The sequence below is a fragment of the Uloborus diversus genome, chromosome 5 (genome assembly GCF_026930045.1).
Source record: "Uloborus diversus isolate 005 chromosome 5, Udiv.v.3.1, whole genome shotgun sequence".
Lineage (NCBI taxonomy): Eukaryota > Metazoa > Arthropoda > Arachnida > Araneae > Uloboridae > Uloborus > Uloborus diversus.
The window spans coordinates 111,578,933-111,600,105 of NC_072735.1; the positions used below are offsets into that span (position 1 = coordinate 111,578,933).

The 21,173-nt window shown below is 38.0% G+C and overlaps 1 protein-coding gene across 1 annotated transcript in view; it reads left to right on the top strand.

The window, feature by feature from the left end:
• LOC129222178 (queuine tRNA-ribosyltransferase catalytic subunit 1-like) overlaps nucleotides 1-21,173 on the top strand; it is a 63,545-nt gene that overhangs the window by 18,165 nt on the left and 24,207 nt on the right. The window contains exons 2-4 of the mRNA XM_054856643.1: nucleotides 4,000-4,068; nucleotides 4,873-5,090; nucleotides 11,063-11,178. Of these exons, the coding sequence (XP_054712618.1) occupies nucleotides 4,000-4,068; nucleotides 4,873-5,090; nucleotides 11,063-11,178 (403 nt within the window). The remainder of the gene's footprint in view (nucleotides 1-3,999; nucleotides 4,069-4,872; nucleotides 5,091-11,062; nucleotides 11,179-21,173) is intronic.

The following is a 21,173-nucleotide window of genomic DNA, read 5'->3' on the forward strand; positions in this document are numbered from 1 at the left end:
CTGGAACTTTCCAAACTTGAAAAGATACAGAAATTAAAAGAACATTCGAGAAAATACGGGAAACAGTAGAAACGAAATTTTAGTAAAATTCACTTTGTCCTAGTCGGGAATTGAACCCGGGTTGCTCGTGTGGGAGACGAGAATTCTACCACTGAGCCACCGTTATCCACGGATGAAAAGAGCGAACTTCGCTACAATATCATTTTAATCATTTAATAGGGAAATTTACTGTTTTTTGCCCATAACTTTTTATCTAAAGAACAAATATGGTCAAACAAAGTAATGGGACCTAAGTTGAGCCATCCTCTATCCATTAAAAAAAGAATCATCAAAATCGGTTCACTAGGTGAGACGCTATGAGTGGACAAACAAAAAAAAAAAACATACATACGGTATGAACTGATAACCGCCTCCTTTTTGAAGTCGGTTAAAAAAGTACGATTTTTTTTTTTTTGTTAAGAAATAATTTAATTCCTTTGAGCCGAGAAATAATAGGAAATATCTAACGTTTATTAGCACAAATAAACAGAATGTTGAATACACTTATTTCGGGGTTTCCAGGAACCCCTTTTTCAATTCAAAGTTGTAAACTTTTGGATGTAAAGACATCCGGTAAATATCTGTTTATTGGTACTAAAAAACATTGGCTATTTCTTGTTAATATTATTATTAAAGTTTAAAATAGGGGGTGGCTATTATCAAAATAAGTTTATAAGGTTACTCAACCATTATATTTTAATTTTAGCAAACAAATAAAATTTAATAGCTAAATGGGATAATGTAATAGCCAAGTTTATGAGGAACAATAGGTTTTAAGAGTCCGTGAAATAAAACGGCTGACAAAAAAACAATGAAAATGGAAGAGTAGGATGGGGGGGGGGGGGGCGGAGGCAATATTGTTATACAAAATCCAAATTATTTCTAATGAGGAATAAGAGGAAACAGAGGTATGGATTAAGTTTCTTGATCCAGACCAGGAGCCGGGCAATCCCTGATCCAGCACCCTCGGTGATATCATTTGGAATGGAAACTTGGAGGTCTTCGTGATCACGACGGATTAAACGTGACGTGAACCTGTCACCATTAGCGTACACGGAGGATCTCCGACCAGCTGCATCGAACCCGCGAACCTGCAGTTGCGAATCCAACGCCCTAGTCGAAAAGGTCGTTAATAAATAATCCGATTTCGAGGTGCATGGACGCTACCATCCAAGGGAAGGAACATGCTAGCGGAGGCTCGTGGACCAGAGGACATGGATGTACCACCACCTAAGGAGAAAGGACATGCTCGCGGAGGCCCGAGGACCAGAGGACATGGGCGCCCCCAATGAAGAAAATGGACATGCTCATGGAGGCTCGTGCATCAGAGAAGTTTGCATCATAAGCATAGAAAAATGAAATCAAAGGAAATCAACTATTATCAAATAAAAACAATAAACAACAGCGATTGCTCAAAAACATATTTATATAAACTTTTTTATTTTACATTTTTTTTTTAAATTCAGCAATTGCGAGTTGCTTATTGTTCTCACTTGACCGTTTTGGGCGTTCGTCCGTCCTTTGATTTTATTTTTGCCACCCCAAGTGGATGTTTGGAGGGACTCCACCTTTGCCACCTCCTCCCCATACTGCTACTCCAGCGGGCACCGTCTCCAGGTTGCATCCATATCCTACACACACGCAGATGCCTACACTCACACACACACATGCCTGCACGCACACACACACGCCTGCACGCACACACACACGCCTGTGCACACACACACCTGCACACAACTACATGCCTGCAGATAGACTTACACGCACATGCCTACATACACACACATACACACACAAACTCGTGATTGCGAAAGACATAGTCAAAATTGAAATTAATTTGTATTTATTTATTGATTTTCCAATTTTTAGAAAGTTATGTGAATAATTATTTATTCATTTAATTTATCTTAAAGCGACTTCTAAAACATATTTCTATTTAATCATTCAGTTCAAAAGTTACATTTTTCTGATCACAATATTTCTTCAGTTTTGTGTTTGCCCTTTGCTTAAAATGCAGTTATTTTTACTTTCTTTCTTATTTAATATTAATAATCATTAAAAACATACTTAAAAATATTTTAAAAGTATTAAAAAGTTTTTGTTCTAAAATTATTGCAACTTTATTTTTTAAAGTTGACGGGGCGGGGGTTTGGGCACTTTCTTGCCAATTCAGGTAAACATAAGCGATGAAATAATACTAATCGTGATGTATTTTGCAGTTCTGTAAGATATTTTGTAATTTTTCAATATGTTTAACCAATCCAATTTAGTTTTTATAAGTCAAGTATGAAGAATGCCCCTAAAAATAATATAAAAACACCTAAATATAAAAGAAAACCTAGTGATTTTTCTTTAAATTTCTTATAAATAACTAGTAAAAAAGTTAATATACAAAAAAAATGTATTTTGAAAATTGTTTTTTGATTTTTTTTTTTCAAAACACGTGAGTATAAGAAATCCTCCTTGCACCCCCCCCCCCCCTCCTTGCCAGCACCCATCTCTTATTTCCTGTGGAAATAATAGGTGTCACATCATTGTCGTATCATTAAAATTACAAAAGTATAATAAAAAGAAGGAAAAGAATGAGTAAAAAAAATAGCGTGAATAAACAACGTAAATCCGCTTATTTCAGATCGGCTGAAGAAAACGTAGCTCCACCCATTCCGATGACATCAGAAGTCAACGTAGCTGTGACGTCAGTGGTAGACCGTTGCAGATTTATCCGAACGTATTTATATTATGCGGCAAAAAACTACCTTCAAAATGCTTCTGATATACAGTGTGGATGCCAGTTAATTGAATCAGTGGTTAATGAATCAAATCGTTAAAAAAAGAACAAAATCCACCTTTATTGAATTAGCTGCTTTATTGAATCAGCTGCTTTATGGAATCGAAACTGTTTTGAACAAATGTGTGTCATATAAGCCGCAGGCCACTAATTCATGCTGATTCTTATGTAAAATAACCACATAAATCTAAACATGACCCCTCATTTTTCCCTTTCTCGTCCCATTTTTTGGGAATGGCATCCCCCAATTTTTCCAGTTTTCAACAGTTTCATAGCAATTTGTTTTTATTTGGAGTGGAAGGGAGCTTTCTATTATCCATTAACTCTTCTGAGGGCTTGAGAGATGCGAAGTTCAAAAGCATGAACATTTCGAGAAAATTCTGATTGGGGTATTTCTCCTAAAGTATTTTTAAAATCATCAAAACCAATCTTTATTTCTAGGGGTTTATTTCAGTTTTTTCTCTTATTTTTTGGCATAAAACCAGAGCATAGTGCTCACTCCTTGAAGCCCCATACCCTGAAAAGTTTTCACGTTGTAAAATGAAATTAAAAACATTATTGGAAGCATCACCTTTTGCATAGTCAGAGCCATATCGCAGATCTTCAGTAAAGAGCTTCCCTGTAGTACCCATCCCCAACATAATTTGCAGGCGTAGTTAATATTAAAATGATCTTAAGTATGCTTATAGTATAGCATTTATGAATATATTTCTGGGGATACACTTCCCTCATTATTTTTCACTATATTAAGAACTGATAAACAGTGGAGCGGGTGTATCCCTATAAATATAAATATTAATACTATTTTATAAGTGTATTTAAGTTCGTTTTTAGTCATTATTATGGTAGGAATGTAAGTCGCATAACACAGGAAGGTTCGTTACTGAAAATCTGCGATGCGACTCTGATGACTTGGAAATGACTTTACTTATAAAGAACAAAAAAACATGATTTGATTCAAGAGAGCTGATTCAATCACTGCTGAGAGTACAGCATGAATAACTGAATCTGATCTTAGAAATAGCGTAAGCCCATAAATTTTAATGGGACTTCTGAATTAATAGGTTCAAAAAAGCCTAATATTAGTTTCAGGCTATTGTTTTTATTTTGTTGTTTTTATTTTCTGTGAAAAATTGTAAGATGTGCACTCATAAAATGTTTGATTCTTTAAGGGTCAGGAAGTGATAGACAAGGCAGGTGGTCTTCATAAGTTTATGAATTGGAAAAATGGATTACTTACTGTAAGTAGATATATGTTGTAATATATTCATAATATTGCAAAACAGTAAGAAGTCAAATTTGTATTGATGATGAGTAGTTGTCATAAAAATTTTGGAGACACAGAATTTTAAAATGGCTTTGTCTCTTTTTTTTGGTTATAATCTTATTTTTATTTCATTGTTTCTGTCAAAATATTTATGATACTTATTTTTGTGTTTCTTTTTTTTATTTTGTAATAAACATTTTTGTATTCTTGTTTCTAAAATCATAAACTTGTTAGAATAGGGAGAAAGAAAAAAATTCTTCGGCCTGAAAATAGTTGAGGCCGAAGAAGATAACAGTTAAATAATAATAATCATTGTAGAAGTGTAATGTGGGAAAAATTTAGACAAATTAGCTTTTTTTTAATTGTGTTATAGGATCATAATCAAAGCAAAACTACATATTGTAACTTAATGATTCAATATAAATTATTGTTAAATGAAGTGAGATAATTTGTTGCAAATTTATCTGCGTTTTTTCGTCCTTGCATGAGCTGTTTCCTTAATTAGTTTGTAAGCTACCAAGCAAGTCAATTAACATTAAAAAAATAATGAAAACTACAAAAAGTAGACTATAAGTATATAACTTAAACGTTTGAAGTTTAGTCGAGAGAGGCACGCTTTCATGTAAATGTAGATGGTGCTTCAACATTTGTTATAATTTTATTTCTTATGCAACCGTCATAATTTTTTATATATTAGTTCAGTAGTTTTCTATGTTTTTCTCCTCATTGTAATTTTCATATTTTCATTGAAAGATTAATTTTTTGTAACCATTTACAGGACAGTGGTGGCTTTCAAATGGTATCTTTAGTGAAATTATCTGAAGTGACCGAAGAGGGTGTAAAATTTGTTTCTCCATATGATGAAAAGGAGATACTTTTGACTCCTGAGAAGTCCATTGACATCCAAAATAGCATAGGTGCTGATATCATTATGCAATTAGATGACGTAGTCAGCAGCACAATATCAGGGCCTAGAGTTGAAGAAGCAATGCACAGGTTTATATAACTTTAATTCATATCAGTGTAAAAAGTTCTAGATGAAGAAAATATCATTGCTCTATAATAATTGTGCATTGAAGAAATTAGTTTTATGAATTATGAAAGTAGTATACAGTAGGCTCCGCTTAATGTGATCACAGTTAATGTTATCATTCGCTTAATATTATCAGAATCACTAAGTCCTGGAACATTTGTGTATTAACCTGTGTTAAAAAAGTTGGATATTGTAATCAGTGCCTTTGTTTATTGTTATCTTTTTTTCATAAATTTTTGATTTTTTTCCCCTTTTTGTTTCTCAATCAAAAGAAATAAAAAGGCAAACCCTGACAGCAGCTCCCAGAAAAACCAGTTCCCTTCTTATCGGTAAAGCAGATTTTATTTTTTCCTGCTCAGTTACGCTAAAAACTCCAATTTTAAACGATCAAACATGTTAGCCATGGAGAAAAAGTGCAATAATTCAACTGTCAAGAAAAAAATTGACATTTTAAATCGTATTGACTATTTGACCGTGATGAATTAAAATTGCTGTAGAATAAGTAAACATTTCTCAGCCATTACTTAGTAAGTTACTAAAAAATCGGTGATGAGATTGAAAACAAAATGAAAATTTAAACAACAAGTGAAACCGTGCTGGAGAAAATGGTGAAGTTAAATCTACTTTGAAATTATGATTTACAAATGTCAGGGAAAAGGATGCGCGAGTAAAGAGTTGGTTAATGCGTCAGAAATCAGATTTTACTCTTAAAAGGGGAAAAAAAGACTTTGTAGCATTGGACAGACGGTTAAGTCGATGGAATAAAAAGAGCTATTAGATTCTACTAATTTAGTAATTCATTATTTATATCTGCATTTAGTTGAGTTATTGTAATTTTCATTTGCACTTTTAAAAAGAAATGCTTCTTGATTGAAAAAATCATTTTGTGTGTCCTGGATTCTTTTCGGTTATTGTTCTCAATCTGTTATTGTTATCAAACAGTGTTTGTCCCAAAGTGATCACATTAAGCGGCGCCTAATGTATATATTTTATCTTGTTGCCGCAAAAGTGTTCCCTTTTTATGCTCACTAAATCTTGAGTGAAGCAATTTTTTTCTGATTCTGATTTTCTTAAGTATGAACTGGTTTGGAAAATATTGACCTTTTAGATCACTTCCATAGTTCTGATTATAAAACTTGGGGAATTGTAGCGCTTGCAGCTGTTCACTATCATTCAAGCAGTTTTATATTATTTACAACAGTTTCTGTTCTTATCTGTCTGCAATTAGTTTCTGTTTTCTTTTTCGTGTATATTTGTAGTAATTTTGTGCCTTCTGGTTTTAGTAAATTTACTAAAAAAGAAGAGATCTAAAACAGAGGACTTTTTGTTGAAATATAAGTAGACTAGTCGTATTGTCTGCAGACCAGTATGTTCTCATGTTTTCTGGTACAAAGGACCACTAACTTTTTTTAGGATTTCTGTCACTGACTAGAACCAGAGATAGTGGCGTAGCAAAGGAGGGGTTTTGGGGATGAGCACCACACCTCAGAACCATTGGTTTTAACATAAATGCAAATTCTAATACAGTAGTTCATGCATATGAAAGGGCTGTTTTGATAAAAAAAAACCACGTCAGAAGGTATTTTTGATCAAAAAATCCCTTTCAGAAGATATTTTTCATCAAAAAACCCCCCAGAAGAATTTTTTTATCAAAAAGCCCCACCTGAAGGTATTTTTCATCAAAAAAACCCCCCTCTAGAAAGTATTTCTGACTGTTCTAGTGACCAGACATGTAACTAGGTAGCTGCGCATAAATGATGTCAAAACTTTTTTTTCAACATTTTGACCCTTCTTTTTGAACTCCACTTTGTCACAAAGTGTCATACTTCACCTTATCCCCTTTCCTTGTCGCATGTCGCATTGCTTTCCATAAGCATATTCTCATTAAAAAATGTGTCATGTGATGACACATTTCTTGTTACCCCCTCAGTTCCCTTTGTGACGTCTTGGATCAACAACAGTAATGTCTAAAACGTGCCGAGCGATTCTATCAAACATAACACAGCAAGTGAAAACATTATCTTGAACCTTTTTTGAACCAAAAAAATTTTATTTACAAATAAAAAGATGGATAAAAAATTAAAAAGTACATTTAAGAGTTTATATTTGAAAGTTAAGCAAAGGCAGTTGCCTGTGGTGTGCATTAAAATGCCGTCTCACGATTTCATCAGAAACCGAAGATGCTGCGAAGCAGAAGGGAAGGTAAGCTAAGCCCCCTTGAAATTTCCGATTGGCCAGAACGGCATCACATGTTGTGAAAATGGTGAGATGCATCGAAAAATCAAGCCCGGATTTGAGGACCAACTAGCGCCTCATTTGCATGGGGGCCCTCCTCCATGTCTGCACTGTTGGCGAAGGTTAAGGAGCAGGTGGTCAGTGGCTGTCAGCAGGAACTCGACATGCTAATTTTCTAAACTGTCGGCTCCGTGCCATCCCGTCTGTTCCTATTCATCAGGTGTCGCCCCAAACTCAGCCACACAAAACATGCTGTCTTTCACGAGTCTCAGGCGTGCCGTTGGTTCCACATCAAACGCTTACCCACAAAGTGGAAACGGAGACAAATCCAGACACTCACAAGGCCACCCCATTCAGAAGATATCACCCCTCATTATCATTTCAGGCAGTGGCAAATGGAGAAGCAAATGGATTTAAGTGCTGAAATTGAAAATTTAGAGATAACCAGTACAAATAGTTGTTGAACCTCTCCTCTGTTTTGGGGGCAAAGGATAATACTAGTTGTCCTGGTTGGTACTGCTTTATACAGCCCGGTTTAGAAAAATTTTCAGTGAACACCTGCCTAGGATCTGGACTTCTCACTGCCTCATTGGTAGCCCCCCAGGGTCTTTTCAAGGCATGGAAATACTCCTTGACATGGTTTAGAGAAGTGAATTTCATTTCCCGATCCCAGCTGCAATGGCACGCTTCCTCAAATGTTGTGGAGCACTTCCTAAGAATAAGATGCCCCAAAAGAGAACAAGTATAAACAAAACACCACCAAAACATTTCAATGCCCAAGTCTGCACCATAACCCCCCATTTCTGAAATTTGATTGACTAATTTTTTAAGGTGTGTTCTCAATTTTTAATCCGGTAAATATTCTTGTAAGGATGTTAAAAATATATCTGACTAAAATATTATTACAGGTTTTGTACCAAAGAGCACACCCAGAGCAATCATGTTGTTTATCTTACATCATATTGTAAAGGTACTTACTATATGTTGGCGTCTGGAGAATGTGTGGGGCGGATAGTTTAAGCAAAACCTATTCCACTTTTACAGCTTGGGCTTTCTCTTAGAATAAAGGAACAAAAGCACTTGCATTACAATAAACATGTTCATGACTTTATCTGTTTAGTCTGTTTTTATCATTCTACAGTAACTAAATGAAAGAAATTTTGTTTTTTGAGGTTTTGTTTTTTGTTTTTCTTAGGGACAAATGTAATCTGAACCTTAGTTATTAGACCTGGCTTTCATTATTTCACCACCTTTTCCTTCAGTTGTTGCTGCCTGAGATAGAAATGTTTTCATCACATTTTCTGTTTGCTCACCTAGCATTATGAGAAGATTTTGCTAATTTTCAGTATTATGTTTTATTTAAAAACATGTGTCCAAAAGGATATAGCATAAAAAAATCTTTGTAACAGGCCTACTGAATGTGTTGTTTCCACCTGTTTCTTATTAAAAATTTATTTATTGAATTTGTTTAAGTTACACATTGTTTGAATGACACAAAATATGTTTTTGCTTAGAAACTTCTGAGTGGCGCCTAGCTTCACCCTTATTATGGCCAGGGCTGTCCAAAGGAGGGGGGAGCGAGGCAATCACCCCGGGCGCCATGAAATGAGGGGTTGCTGCAAGGCGCCCCCCATTTCAACAGAACATGACGACATTCATACGAAATGAGGCTTGCGATGCTTCTCATTGTATAAAATGCCCCGATTGTGTAAAATTAGGGGCGCCTTGCGGCGCCCCCTAGTTTTGTGTATCATAGATACACAGTCATTGACACACAAAATAGAGAATCATTGCAATGCTTCTCTATTTTTTCCTAGGGCACGAAAATATTCATCTCTCTAATAAGTCTCCAAGACATTAATTTCCTTTGTATCATTGAAGCAGATGCAGAGAATATAACTGTTTAGAATCAAACAAAAGTCCCTTCTCTTTTGTGTAGTTCTCACCAAATTTGCTTGAATTCTGCCCATGCGTGCAATGACATACCCAGAAAAAAGTTTTAAAAGGGCACATTAAAAAAACAAAAAACAGAAGAAAAAAAATTTTTTTTTGATCGGATAGGAAAAAAGGTCAAAAGGTGACTGGGCAAAATTTTGAAACTTCTAGTTTTCAAAACACAATTTTAGCCTTAAAAACGAGATTATAGGTCATGTTTATTGACATAAGCTTAAGGGAGGGAGCTCAGAGTCAGAGATTTCCCGATCGATTATTTTTTAAAAAAGATTGAAATCAATTCCTTCTCCCCCTGCAAGTTTTTGAAATTGAAGTTTCAAAAACGCAACTTTGGACAAACTTTGAAAATTTTATGGATAGGAGGATCTGGAGCATTTCCCAGGAAAATTGTTCAAAATTATGGTTAAAAAAATTTAAGCAATGTTTCACATTCATGGGCTATTCCACTTATATTTTTTGTAAGTGTCGTTTAAAAAACCCATTGCTTGTGATATTAAAGAAAGGCGGCTTGGGGACCCTTGCATGAATATTTTCTTAAACTCAAGTCTTAAAACGCAATTTGTAAGGCTACATTTTGTAATATTAGGGCCAGTGATTTTTCAAAATTAGAGCTCCAAAAATGCAATTCTAAGCGATTTTGGATGTTGTTGAGTATTTGTGGGCTTCTCCCTAAAACTTACAAATACTTGATGGAAAAGAATATCATCTTTGTTTATAACATATATGAAAGCTGGTATTGAGTTGGTACAAGTAAAACCAAAAAACTCTTGAAAAGAATCATTGGATGAGTCCAGACCAAAATTTAATTTTGATGTAATTTACTTCGATAAATATATTTTCTATTTATAATCAGCAAATTATTTATTCGTGTTCTTAGTTTGATCAGTATGAATAACCAATTCAGCTTTAATTGTTTTTATCCAGTGGGAGAACATTTAACTAGATAAATATTTGGATTTTTAACATTTCCATTTTTCGAAAAGTTTTTGGGGCCATTTAATGCTTTACAAATATTAGAAACAGATTCATTGCTTGTGTTTTAATTTGTATTATGCATAGCCCTCTGATTGTTGTGTTCATTGATGTGTAAAAAATTCAAGTATGTATTATGCACTGATAATATAACTAACTTGATTTTTCTATGTGTATGAGAGGGGGGGAGGGCACCAGGAAACTTTCTCTCTGGACGCTGTCAGCTCTTCAGATGGCCCTGGTTATGGCAACCAGACTAGCTAATCTGCTTTTCCTTCGCTTAGGGTTGATGTGTTCATTTTTCCTTACAGCTGAAAAATCTTTTAAAAATATTTGAAATTTTTAATCACATTTTTTGTTACCAATCTGGAACAGCAACGAATCCTGCGGGGGGGGGGGGGGGGGGATATAACAAGCATCATATTAAATACTTTCCTTTTTGCTTTCTCACTTCTTTGTGTTGTGGGCAATCGTGCATATTATCATTATCAGTGATATATAATATTTTGAAAGTCATAAAATAATATTTTTGATTGCAGCTCTACTTTGTTATGAAATTTTATTTTTTATTTAGTGAGGGATCTTTCAACATCAGTGATTATTATAGTGAAACATTTTTATTCCAAATAGATATATAGATATGTACAGCTTTTCCAGTTATTCATAAATCTTAGCTGATATAGTTTCAGTAAAGCATTTTGTTTTTATTTTATAATCAGTTTTAATGTTAAAGCATTAACTTTCATAATGGAGTTGATATTTTCTTAAACTTTAGGACTTATAGATGGCTTGATAGATGCATAAAATATCATAAGAAGCCAAAGAGTCAAAATTTATTTCCTATTGTTCAAGGTGGTTTAGATCCTGAGCTACGAAAACAATGTGCAGAAGGTACTTTTTTTCTAATTTTGAAGTCAGTATTGTATTATGAAAAATGTTTTGCCATTTACCAGTTTTTTTTTAAACTCTTATTTATTATTAAAAAAAAAAATAATAATGAAATTGGTCATCGTTTGAGCATCTAACTACAAAATCTAATACACATTAGTTCCTATCAGGAAGACATCTGTGTGATAACTTTTGTTTGAATCCTTGAATTAGTTTTTCCGGTGTAAAAATCGCGCTGAAAGTGAAAAATGCTTGTTTTTTCTACCCTACCAGGGTGGCGACAGATCAGGGAGATCAGGGAAAAGTCAGGGAACTTTATCACTCAGGGAAAAATCAGGGAAATATCAGTGAACTTTGAAAAAATAGCAAAAATTCAGGGAAAATTGATCAAATGAAGAAAAAAAATCCTTGCTAAATGAAATACTTCAATTCCCTACGAATTTTCCGCCAATTATTTGTTCTAAAAAAGTAAAATTAATGAGATGCGATTATACAGTGCTGCATATTAGTGCATCTTTTTTCCTCAAGGTCAAAGTATTCAATCTTAGGATGAGCTTCCTAAGATTGCGTATGTAAAGTTGTTTATTTTACCTTGCTTGAATCTTCTTTCCAAGCATTCCAAGTTACGAAAAAATAAACAACCCTACATGTAAAGAGGAAGCCGTCATTAATGACTTCGCTGTCTTGCCTTTACTCTTGAAGTAATTAGCATACTGTTATCACAATTTCAAGGAAAAGATCTTTGTTTTTTAAATTAATGCTGCAAAAATCTTAAAAGTTATCATTTGGAGTTTTTAATTTAGTTGTTAAAATTAAATTTTGACTTAAAATCATTTTTTTCTCTTTTTTTGCCACGGTTTGCATGGTTATTCGCTGTCACTTCAGTGAACACGATGTTTTTTTTTCTTTTCAGACTTTAAAACTCTTAAATTTTAAAACCATATACATATACATTTTGAAATTAATAATTGTTTTTGAATTTAAATATTGTTTGTTACTAAAGTAATCTAAGAATTTTTTTTGATAACTAATGAAATCATTTGAAATTGAGTTGTGTACATAAGTAAATATTTTTACCATTTTTTAATTGTTAAAATGCTGTATTCATTCACTAAAACCTAAGTTCTTGATTAGAGAATAACTCAATATGACTGGTTGTTGAAAGATTTCAATTTATTTAACATAAATATGTCTATTCTGCCGTGTGTAAGTAAAGGGCAGTAACTGCACATTTTTTTTTTTTTTTTGCATTTTTGTCATCTATAATACGTTATCTTTATTGTACATACTGGCTTATTTGGGTTCCGCTGAAAAAGGGGCGCGAAAAAAACGTCTAATTTCAACATTTTCCTATTGTTAGTATTGAATCCACCACACATTTCTTGAAATATCTGGAAAACTAATGTCTGCAGATACTGTCGTTTACCTGCACATGGCAGTATTATTTACGTAAGTAAAACTACATTGCTTCTATACTGTTACAAATTCTGTAAATAGTAATTATTGTAGGAACGTAACCTGTAAATAGTTTCCCGTAATGAATATACAACCCCTTTTTCATTCGGCTAAAGTATACGACCCCTATTTTCTTTCTTTTCGTTGATAACGGTCTACGCATTTCGCGAAGAGGTAAGAATGTTGTGGAAAATTCTTTTCGGTGTATAAAAGCCGTTAGCGATGGATAAACAGTTAGTTTCGATGGAGATTTCGAACTGAGTGCATTTTCGCTCTGTTTATTGCGAGGCAGTTCGCTGTGTTGTTTTCGTATTTGGAAGTAAATACGTGTGTAAACGTTGAGTTTACGGTGTTGTGTGATAATTGCTTAATTGCTGATGAATAATTTAGCAGTTGTTGAAGATCTTTCCTGTACATAGTGTAAATAAATTTCCTGTGTTTTTATCAAGAACTGTGTTTTCATTTCAAGAAAGTGGAAGTCGCACCGAATCCGTTACAATTGGCGCCCAACGTGGGGCTACTTCAGGACTTTCTTGCAGTAAGTGTGACTTTGGACATTTTTTCATAAAGACTTTTTAAATTTGGACTTTATTTTTATGGTGATTACTCGCGCAATGGATGAACAATTAAAACAACTGCTTGATGCAATCAACTCTGTGAAGAGTGATATGGCGGCTAATCAAGAACAATTAAAAAGTGACTTGACTGCAAGTTTTACAGCTAATCAAGAACAATTAAAAAATGATATGGCAGCTAATCAAGAACAATTAAAAAATGAATTGGCGGCTAATCAAGACCAATTAAAAAGTGATTTGACTGCAAGTTTTACTGCAAATCAAGAACAATTAAAAAATGATATGGCGGCTAGTCAAGAACAATTAAAAAGTGATCTGACTGCAAGTATGTTGGCAAATCAAGACCAGTTAAAAAGCGATTTAACGGTGCTGAAAAAGGACTTAACGGTGCTGAAAAAGGACTCAACGTCTAACCAAGAAGAAATTAAAAATGACCTTATTTCGGTAAAGACTGTGATGGAAAATAAATTTAATGACATAGAGCATCGAGTTGATGCAATTGAAGAAAAATTTGATACCGTTGAAAGCCGATTCAATGCTGTAGAAAATAAATTTGAAGATGAAGATAGAAGATTTCATCTACTTAAAGAAGAGATCTTTAAGGACGTGGAAAGGAGATTGGCGACCGCGGAAAGCAGCTCTGTACAGTTTGGCGCTCCCACATCGGTTGCTCGACCGTCCATTAAACTTGCCACATTTGATGGGAAAACTTCGTGGCAGGTTTACAAAACTCAATTCATGATAGTGGCGGAAGCGAACGGATGGGACTCTGCTACCAAGGCCTGTCATCTTGCAGCATCCCTGAGAGGTGACGCAGCGGACATTCTCCAGACCCTTCCGGACAGCCAGCGCCTGGATTTCGCCGCCCTCACATCTGCGTTGGAGCTTCGCTTCGGTGAGAAGTGCCAGAAAGATTTCAGCCGACTCCAGTTGAAATCCCGTTTCCAGAAAACCGGGGAAACCCTGCAAGAGCTAGCGGCGGACGTCGAGAGATTGTCTCATCTTGCTTTTTGTGACTGTCCTGCGGATGTTCGAGACAACCTGGCACTCAACTACTACATCGACGGGGTTCGAGATCCGGAAATCCAGAAAGCTCTACGGATGGCGGATGTCAAAGACCTGAGTTCTGCTGTTGTGTATGCGATGAAGTTGGAGGCCGCCCAGCAAGCAACCCGCAAGGATCGCCATCTAATCCGGACTCAGGAAGCTGATGAGTCTGATTCCAGGTCGTCCCACCTCGCTGAACTTGAGAGACAACTCGGTGACTTGACAAGACATTTGAGCAGCATAACAGCCCAAAAGAAACGAGCAGAAGTGCTGGAAATGCGGTAGTGAAGGACACCTGCGAAGGAGTTGTCCGGCTCGCCAAGCTACGCGAGGGAAGGAAATCACCACCACTAAAGCTCTGCAGATTTCCTCTTCTAGTAGTGGCAGTGATGGACTTTTCATTTACGCACATGTAAATGGGAACCCCTGCAGACTGATTGTTGACACTGGAGCCAATGTGACAATCATTAGGACAGATGTGGCTCGTGAATTTGGATTGAAACTGCTGTGGACATCACCACGCGTAAGTCTCCAGACTGTGACAGGTGACAAAATTGAGATTGACGGTAAAGTGGACTTGGAAATAGTGTTTGGAAATGCCACTTACCATCATACGGCATTCGTTGCTGCTATCACTGACCCCTTCATTCTCGGATTGGACTTTTTGAAGAAATATGACTTCACTCTCGACTTCAAGACTAATGAGCTGCACTCGATGAGAGAAGACATAGCCGTTTTCCCTGCAGAAAGTGATGTAAAATCCGCTCATCAAATAATAGCCCAAACAGATTTATCGATTCCCTCAAGGTCAGAATCATTAATACCTGGCTCCCTTGAAGAAAGCAATAGTTTTCGATTTGGACTCATTGAATACCCTAACCTAAGCAATTAAATAAACGGAGTGCTGGTAGCATCTACGCTTGTGGACCTTTCTAAGGATGTAATTCCTGTGAGAGTCGCCAACGTGAGTGAAAGGCCAAGGAATATCCGGAAAGGTGAAGTGTTAGCAACTTGTATTCCAGTAAACTGCATCATTAGAAGAATCAATTCCCCCGAGACTGTGTCTTCTGAGTCCTTGACATCGAAGTTAATTGGGAGTGCACCAGTAACGAAAGACCAAAGAACTGCTGCGGAACAATTGGTGGATGACTTCAAGCATCTGTTTTCATCTACATCGGAGGATGTTGGCCGTACGAATTTAACGCAGCATAGGATCTACACTGGAGAACACCCCCCTATTAAACAGCATCCAAGACGACTACCGTTCGCCAAGAAGGAAGAGGTTGAGACCCTCCTGAAAGAGATGAAGGAGAATGATGTAATCGAACCGTCATCCAGTCCTTGGGCCTCTCCCATCGTCTTGGTCCGAAAGAAAGATGGCTCCACCAGATTTTGTGTTGATTACCGACGGCTGAATGAAATCACCAAGAAAGACAGTTACCCTCTTCCACGGATAGACGACACCTTGGACACTCTTTCCGGACACAAGTGGTTTTCGACCCTGGACTTGAAGAGCGGCTACTGGCAGGTTGAAATACACCCTGATGACCGAGAGAAGACAGCGTTTACAACTGGACAAGGCTTATGGCAGTTTAAAGTGATGCCCTTCGGCCTCTGCAATGCACCAGCTACGTTCGAACGTCTTATGGAGACAGTGTTAAGAGGACTTTCCTACGAATCCTGTCTGGTCTACTTAGACGATATCATCATCGTGGGACGCAGCTTCGAAGAACATCTGGCAAATCTTAGGAAGGTGCTGCAAAAGCTTAAGGAAGCCAATCTGAAGTTAAGCCCGTCCAAATGTAATTTGTTCCGCCGGGAAGTGAACTACCTTGGTCACATCATCTTTTCTGAGGGTGTACAAACCGATCCAGAGAAGGTATCTGCGGTCAGGAGTTGGAGTCGTCCCGAAAACATCCATCAGCTGCGAAGTTTCCTGGGGCTCTGCACCTACTACAGGAAGTTTGTAAAGGGTTTTTCCAACATTGCACGACCTTTGCATAAGCTGACGGAGAGCAAGCAAAAGTTCGAATGGTCCAAAGAATGCGAAGATGCATTTCTTCGACTGAAGGAGGCTTTAACATCAACGCCTATCCTCGCCTATCCTCAGCCTGAAAAATCCTTCATCCTGGACACTGATGCGAGCAACGAGGGCATCGGAGCTGTTTTATCCCAAGAAATTGACGGAAATGAACATGTCATCGCTTACTGGAGCAAATGCTTATCAAAGTCGGAGCGAAATTACTGCGTCACCAGAAAGGAGTTACTGGCCGTAGTGAAAGCTGTAGAACACTTCCATCATTACCTCTACGGCCGAAAATTTCTGCTTCGGACAGATCATGCCTCATTAACTTGGCTTTTGAACTTCAAAAATCCGGAAGGCCAGATAGCCAGATGGATACAACGGCTCCAGGAATATGACATGGAGATCAAGCATCGAAAAGGGTTATCTCACGGTAATGCTGACGCTTTATCAAGGAGACCCTGTCCTGAGAACTGCCACTATTGTTCCCGAATCGAGAAGCAGTATGGAACGACTAGCCCTACCGCCTATCAGGTGACAGTGACTCCAACATCATCAGAACCTGATCCATGGAGTGATGACCAAGTTCGAAAAGATCAACTTGAAGACCCCGACATAAAACCAATTTTAGAGTTCATGGAAAGTGACAGTCGACGCCCTAGCTGGCAGGACGTTTCCATCTTCAGTCCTGCAACAAAAAGATACTGGGCTTTATGGAACTCACTCCATTTACGGAACGGCGTGTTACACCGGAAATGGGAATCTGACGACGGCAAAACATCTAGGTGGCAGTTACTACTTCCCCGATCAAGGATTTCAGATGTTTTGAAAGAAATACATAGTAGTGCGACTGGAGGACATTTTGGTGTGTTGAAAACCCTCAATAAAGTTCGGGAGCGCTTCTTCTGGAGCAAGGCGAAGGATGACGTGGAGAAGTGGTGCCATTCTTGTGACGCCTGTGCTGCTCGTAAAGGACCGAAGAAGAGAAGCAGAGGGAAGCTACATCTGTACAACGTTGGAGCTCCTTTCGAACGAATTGGGATCGACATCCTGGGTCCTCTACCAAGAACTGCTGATGGGAACAAATACATTCTTGTTTCCATCGACTACTTCACCAAATGGCCGGAAGCATATCCCATTCCAGATCAAGAGGCTACCACCGTAGCAGAGACTCTGGTCCAACACTGGATCTCGAGATATGGAACACCTTTGCAGATTCATTCCGATCAAGGGAGGAATTTCATCTCTGCTGTGTTTAAGGGCCTATGTCAAATTTTCGGAATTGAGAAAACTAGGACAACACCACTACACCCACAATCGGACGGCATGGTGGAGAGATTTAACCGCACGATCCTAAATAATCTCTCGCTTATGGTATCCAGAAATCAACAGGATTGGGACAAGAAGCTACCTTTGTTCCTGCTGGCCTACCGCAGTGCTGTCCACGAGACTACCGGATATGCCCCATCTCAGATGCTCTTCGGACGAGAGCTTCGGCTACCTTGTGATCTCGTCTTCGGTCGTCCTCCGGATGCGCCTTCATCGCCTGAGGAGTACATCCAGGATCTCCAGGCCCGGTTGGAAGACGTTCATAACTTCGCACGAGAGCGAATCAACATCGCGGCGGAGAAGATGAAGACCCGATACGACACAAGATCTACTGGACATGAATTCAACGAAGGCGACAAGGTTTGGTTATGGAATCCCATCCGACGGAAAGGTCTGTCACCCAAATTGCAGTCGCATTGGGATGGACCCTACAAAGTCCTTAACCGACTGAATGACGTCGTAGTGAGGATCCAAAAATCACCTAATGCAAAACCTAGGGTTGTACATTATGATCGGTTAGCCCCATACTATGGCCATAGTTCATGAGTATTACGTAAGCAACCATGGTTGATAACATAAAAGTTGTAGATAATTTTTGCTTTTAATGTTTAGTAATATTTCTTGTTATTATCGTGTTTTCTGTATCTGTTAGTTATTAATTAATGTGTATATTTGTAAACTTGTGATAGAAGTTTGGCACCCTTTCTGGGGATTGTACTGCCCGGGACGTGCAGTCCTTAGGAAGGGGGCAATGTTACAAATTCTGTAAATAGTAATTATTGTAGGAACGTAACCTGTAAATAGTTTCCCGTAATGAATATACAACCCCTTTTTCATTCGGCTAAAGTATACGACCCCTATTTTCTTTCTTTTCGTTGATAACGGTCTACGCATTTCGCGAAGAGGTAAGAATGTTGTGGAAAATTCTTTTCGGTGTATAAAAGCCGTTAGCGATGGATAAACAGTTAGTTTCGATGGAGATTTCGAACTGAGTGCATTTTCGCTCTGTTTATTGCGAGGCAGTTCGCTGTGTTGTTTTCGTATTTGGAAGTAAATACGTGTGTAAACGTTGAGTTTACGGTGTTGTGTGATAATTGCTTAATTGCTGATGAATAATTTAGCAGTTGTTGAAGATCTTTCCTGTACATAGTGTAAATAAATTTCCTGTGTTTTTATCAAGAACTGTGTTTTCATTTCAAGAAAGTGGAAGTCGCACCGAATCCGTTACAATTGGCGCCCAACGTGGGGCTACTTCAGGACTTTCTTGCAGTAAGTGTGACTTTGGACATTTTTTCATAAAGACTTTTTAAATTTGGACTTTATTTTTATGGTGATTACTCGCGCAATGGATGAACAATTAAAACAACTGCTTGATGCAATCAACTCTGTGAAGAGTGATATGGCGGCTAATCAAGAACAATTAAAAAGTGACTTGACTGCAAGTTTTACAGCTAATCAAGAACAATTAAAAAATGATATGGCAGCTAATCAAGAACAATTAAAAAATGAATTGGCGGCTAATCAAGACCAATTAAAAAGTGATTTGACTGCAAGTTTTACTGCAAATCAAGAACAATTAAAAAATGATATGGCGGCTAGTCAAGAACAATTAAAAAGTGATCTGACTGCAAGTATGTTGGCAAATCAAGACCAGTTAAAAAGCGATTTAACGGTGCTGAAAAAGGACTTAACGGTGCTGAAAAAGGACTCAACGTCTAACCAAGAAGAAATTAAAAATGACCTTATTTCGGTAAAGACTGTGATGGAAAATAAATTTAATGACATAGAGCATCGAGTTGATGCAATTGAAGAAAAATTTGATACCGTTGAAAGCCGATTCAATGCTGTAGAAAATAAATTTGAAGATGAAGATAGAAGATTTCATCTACTTAAAGAAGAGATCTTTAAGGACGTGGAAAGGAGATTGGCGACCGCGGAAAGCAGCTCTGTACAGTTTGGCGCTCCCACATCGGTTGCTCGACCGTCCATTAAACTTGCCACATTTGATGGGAAAACTTCGTGGCAGGTTTACAAAACTCAATTCATGATAGTGGCGGAAGCGAACGGATGGGACTCTGCTACCAAGGCCTGTCATCTTGCAGCATCCCTGAGAGGTGACGCAGCGGACATTCTCCAGACCCTTCCGGACAGCCAGCGCCTGGATTTCGCCGCCCTCACATCTGCGTTGGAGCTTCGCTTCGGTGAGAAGTGCCAGAAAGATTTCAGCCGACTCCAGTTGAAATCCCGTTTCCAGAAAACCGGGGAAACCCTGCAAGAGCTAGCGGCGGACGTCGAGAGATTGTCTCATCTTGCTTTTTGTGACTGTCCTGCGGATGTTCGAGACAACCTGGCACTCAACTACTACATCGACGGGGTTCGAGATCCGGAAATCCAGAAAGCTCTACGGATGGCGGATGTCAAAGACCTGAGTTCTGCTGTTGTGTATGCGATGAAGTTGGAGGCCGCCCAGCAAGCAACCCGCAAGGATCGCCATCTAATCCGGACTCAGGAAGCTGATGAGTCTGATTCCAGGTCGTCCCACCTCGCTGAACTTGAGAGACAACTCGGTGACTTGACAAGACATTTGAGCAGCATAACAGCCCAAAAGAAACGAGCAGAAGTGCTGGAAATGCGGTAGTGAAGGACACCTGCGAAGGAGTTGTCCGGCTCGCCAAGCTACGCGAGGGAAGGAAATCACTACCACTAAAGCTCTGCAGATTTCCTCTTCTAGTAGTGGCAGTGATGGACTTTTCATTTACGCACATGTAAATGGGAACCCCTGCAGACTGTTGACACTGGAGCCAATGTGACAATCATTAGGACAGATGTGGCTCGTGAATTTGGATTGAAACTGCTGTGGACATCACCACGCGTAAGTCTCCAGACTGTGACAGGTGACAAAATTGAGATTGACGGTAAAGTGGACTTGGAAATAGTGTTTGGAAATGCCACTTACCATCATACGGCATTCGTTGCTGCTATCACTGACCCCTTCATTCTCGGATTGGACTTTTTGAAGAAATATGACTTCACTCTCGACTTCAAGACTAATGAGCTGCACTCGATGAGAGAAGACATAGCCGTTTTCCCTGCAGAAAGTGATGTAAAATCCGCTCATCAAATAATAGCCCAAACAGATTTATCGATTCCCTCAAGGTCAGAATCATTAATACCTGGCTCCCTTGAAGAAAGCAATAGTTTTCGATTTGGACTCATTGAATACCCTAACCTAAGCAATTAAATAAACGGAGTGCTGGTAGCATCTACGCTTGTGGACCTTTCTAAGGATGTAATTCCTGTGAGAGTCGCCAACGTGAGTGAAAGGCCAAGGAATATCCGGAAAGGTGAAGTGTTAGCAACTTGTATTCCAGTAAACTGCATCATTAGAAGAATCAATTCCCCCGAGACTGTGTCTTCTGAGTCCTTGACATCGAAGTTAATTGGGAGTGCACCAGTAACGAAAGACCAAAGAACTGCTGCGGAACAATTGGTGGATGACTTCAAGCATCTGTTTTCATCTACATCGGAGGATGTTGGCCGTACGAATTTAACGCAGCATAGGATCTACA